Here is a 2735-nt window from a genome sequence, read left to right as displayed (position 1 = left end):
AGAGAAGAAAATTTTTTGGTCGCTACCCGGAATCGAACCCGGGACCTTTGAATGAGAGGCCAACACCTTAACCTCTAGGCCACGAGAGCCCCCTTTACTGGGTTTGTTAGTTTGTTGGGGTGATCGCTCGTTACGAAAGTCCTTCCTTTTATATAAAAAAAAGCAACAATATACAAGTCATAGCCTATACCTAGCGTAGATCTAGAAATCTATAGTCTATTGATTTCTAGACTGTAGAATCTAGGGCCTAGATCTAGAATCTAGCTAGTAAATTAGGAAGACCAGCTTTTAGTGTTGGGTCGGGCTCGCAAAATTATCGTCCGCGAGTAACGAACTACTCGGTGGCACTACCCGCAAACGAGCGGACGGGTAACGAACCGTCCGTTTTGAAGAGTAGTTGCTACTCGCTACACATCGGACAGAGACAACAGTTCGTTTAGCGATCAAGCGGACCGAGAGACCCCATGCATTCGAGCGGGCGGACGGACAGACGGGAGCGACTCCTTCCATTGCATACAACTTACAACCCCCCCCCCCCCAAAAAAAAATTAATTAAAAAATCACCCTCCTCACTGCCTCACATTGTAACTAGGCGTTCATGGCGGAAATTTCTCTCCCCCCCCTCAGCCTTTGCGATAATTGGAACGTACACTGTGTGCCCCACGCGCGAGGTGAAAGGTTACATACATAGTACTATGTCACCAGCCTCTCTCACTCCCTGTGGCACCGCTAGTGGTTTGAAACATTAGGCCTAATTAACAAACAATAGACCATGGGCCTAACCTCGCGTCGAGTATCTCGTCTGCTAGAGTTCGTCTGTTTGCCCGCCCGCCCAGTGAATAAAAAATTGTGGAGCGGACCCAAAAAACGAACTGACTTGAAGCTTGAGATCCGCAGTCCACTCGCTGAGAGAGTCAAATTGTGGAGCAGACCCAAAAAAAAGAACTGTCTTGAGGTTCGCAGTTCGCTCTCAGGGCCGTCTGTTACCCGTTCGCTCTGACTGAGTCCGCGAGTAACGAACCCGTCCGTCCGCTCGCCCCAACTCTACCAGCTGTTATTACACTAGATCTAGACTCTAGATCTAGAAATATGAATATGTAAATGATTGTTACCAAGGGAACCTTCCAGCTTAAGTATAACGGAGTGTCTACGAACACAGTAACCGGGCACCTAGCCTCAGTGTCTACGTACACGGTAACCGGCCATGTATTCTCAGTGTCACAAACACGGTAACCGGGCATGTAGCCTCAATATCTACGTACACGGTCACCGGCAACCGGGCACGTAGTCTCTCTCACGGTAACTGGGCAGTCCAGAACTCCAAGTTCAGTTTTAGTCATCCGGTGTTGCCTTCATCCCTACCCCTTCCCCGGCTGTATCTTTTAATTTAAAAAATCAATAATCCCCCCAGAGTCCTTTCGCAGCGGACAGACTATGAATGAACTTTGGTGACCCCAACCGGTACTCACAATGTGATGCGCCCGCACAGGTTCACTGACCGGTCACGATGGCGAGCCCGACAATTGTGTGACTTTTTTTTTTTCAGCAAGTGACAGCACAGGACAAATATTGACATTATTAATTTATTTTCATTCCGGTTACCATGTACGTAGATACTGAGACTAGGTGCCCGGTTACCGTGTACATAAATACTGAGACTAGATCTATCTAGATCTAGGTAAGACTCGGTGCCCGGTTACCGTGCACATAGATCATATTGAGACTAGACTCTAGATCTAGATCTAGATTCTTATATCTAGATCTACTCCATGTGCCCGGTTACCCTGTACATAGACACTCCGTAAGTATAAAAACTCATTCATTAAAACTTCATGATAATAAGGCCCAGGGAATGTAGTTTATCGTACCGAAGCATAGAATCTACCCCCAGCAACTTTCTTTCATTCATTCTTTTGCATTTTTAGTGAACCATAATCGTCTCTATTCCTAACCTAGATATCTAGATCTACCCCCCCCCCCTCAATAGAATCTACTCCTAGCCTAATCTAATAGGAATCTAGATCTAGATCTAGATTCTAGATCTAGAAGATCTAGAATCTAGTCACACGATGAAGAGTCAAATTTGCTCTGATCCTTCACTACTTTGTTCTTCACTTACCTTGTCTGTTACTTTGGGGCCCTTCGCAGCATCTGAAACTGATACCAGATTCAGAAGGGCGTAGACAATAACGGTAGCAGAGAGTAACATGGCGACCACCTTCACCACCGTGCCTTTCGTGTGTCGTGTAAACTTCAGTGTGAACCGGTGGTTTTAGCCACGAGGGGAAGTGCCAGCAAAGCAAAGAAAAATCGAAAGCAGCGTCTCAGCAGAGCACCCGTTCCACCACCGGTGTACGTACACAAACCTGTACAGTTACAATTGGTTGAATTTGACCCGGAAATAACCCCCAAAGTTCAAGCGTCAACGTGTCGGCCCGGTTCGCTTTATCAGACCATGACGATCATACCATACTAGGGAGCTCCCACTCGTGTTCTGAGATTTTTTATTGATGCTTTTTCAAGACACCCCCACCCCGAAAAAAACAACATCGGTAGGCCTAAACATCTGCTGCAGAGGATTAAATAAAATTCAAATGTAGGGAGCACACGTCTGAGCCGGGTTTTTCTACACAGGCCGTAGAAGTAGAAGTGCAAACCCAACTCGTCTCTGTCACAGTTAATTATTTCTTTTTAGAGAATGATTTTGTTTGTGGATGTTTGCGTGTGTGTATTGG

General features: G+C 46.2%; 1 protein-coding gene across 1 annotated transcript in view; it reads right to left on the bottom strand.

Annotated features, from left to right (window-relative positions):
• Nucleotides 1–2389, bottom strand: part of LOC101858653 (peptidyl-prolyl cis-trans isomerase B) — a 14586-nt gene extending 12197 nt beyond the window's left edge. The window contains exon 1 of the mRNA XM_005104851.3: nt 2120–2389. Coding sequence (XP_005104908.1) covers nt 2120–2209 — 90 coding nt within the window. The 5' untranslated portion in view covers nt 2210–2389. The remainder of the gene's footprint in view (nt 1–2119) is intronic.
• Between the last annotated feature and the right edge of the window lie 346 nt (nt 2390–2735).

This window comes from Aplysia californica, unplaced genomic scaffold (assembly GCF_000002075.1).
Source record: "Aplysia californica isolate F4 #8 unplaced genomic scaffold, AplCal3.0 scaffold00439, whole genome shotgun sequence".
In the NCBI taxonomy this organism is placed as follows: domain Eukaryota; kingdom Metazoa; phylum Mollusca; class Gastropoda; order Aplysiida; family Aplysiidae; genus Aplysia; species Aplysia californica.
This window is presented reverse-complemented; position numbering and strand designations above follow the sequence as displayed.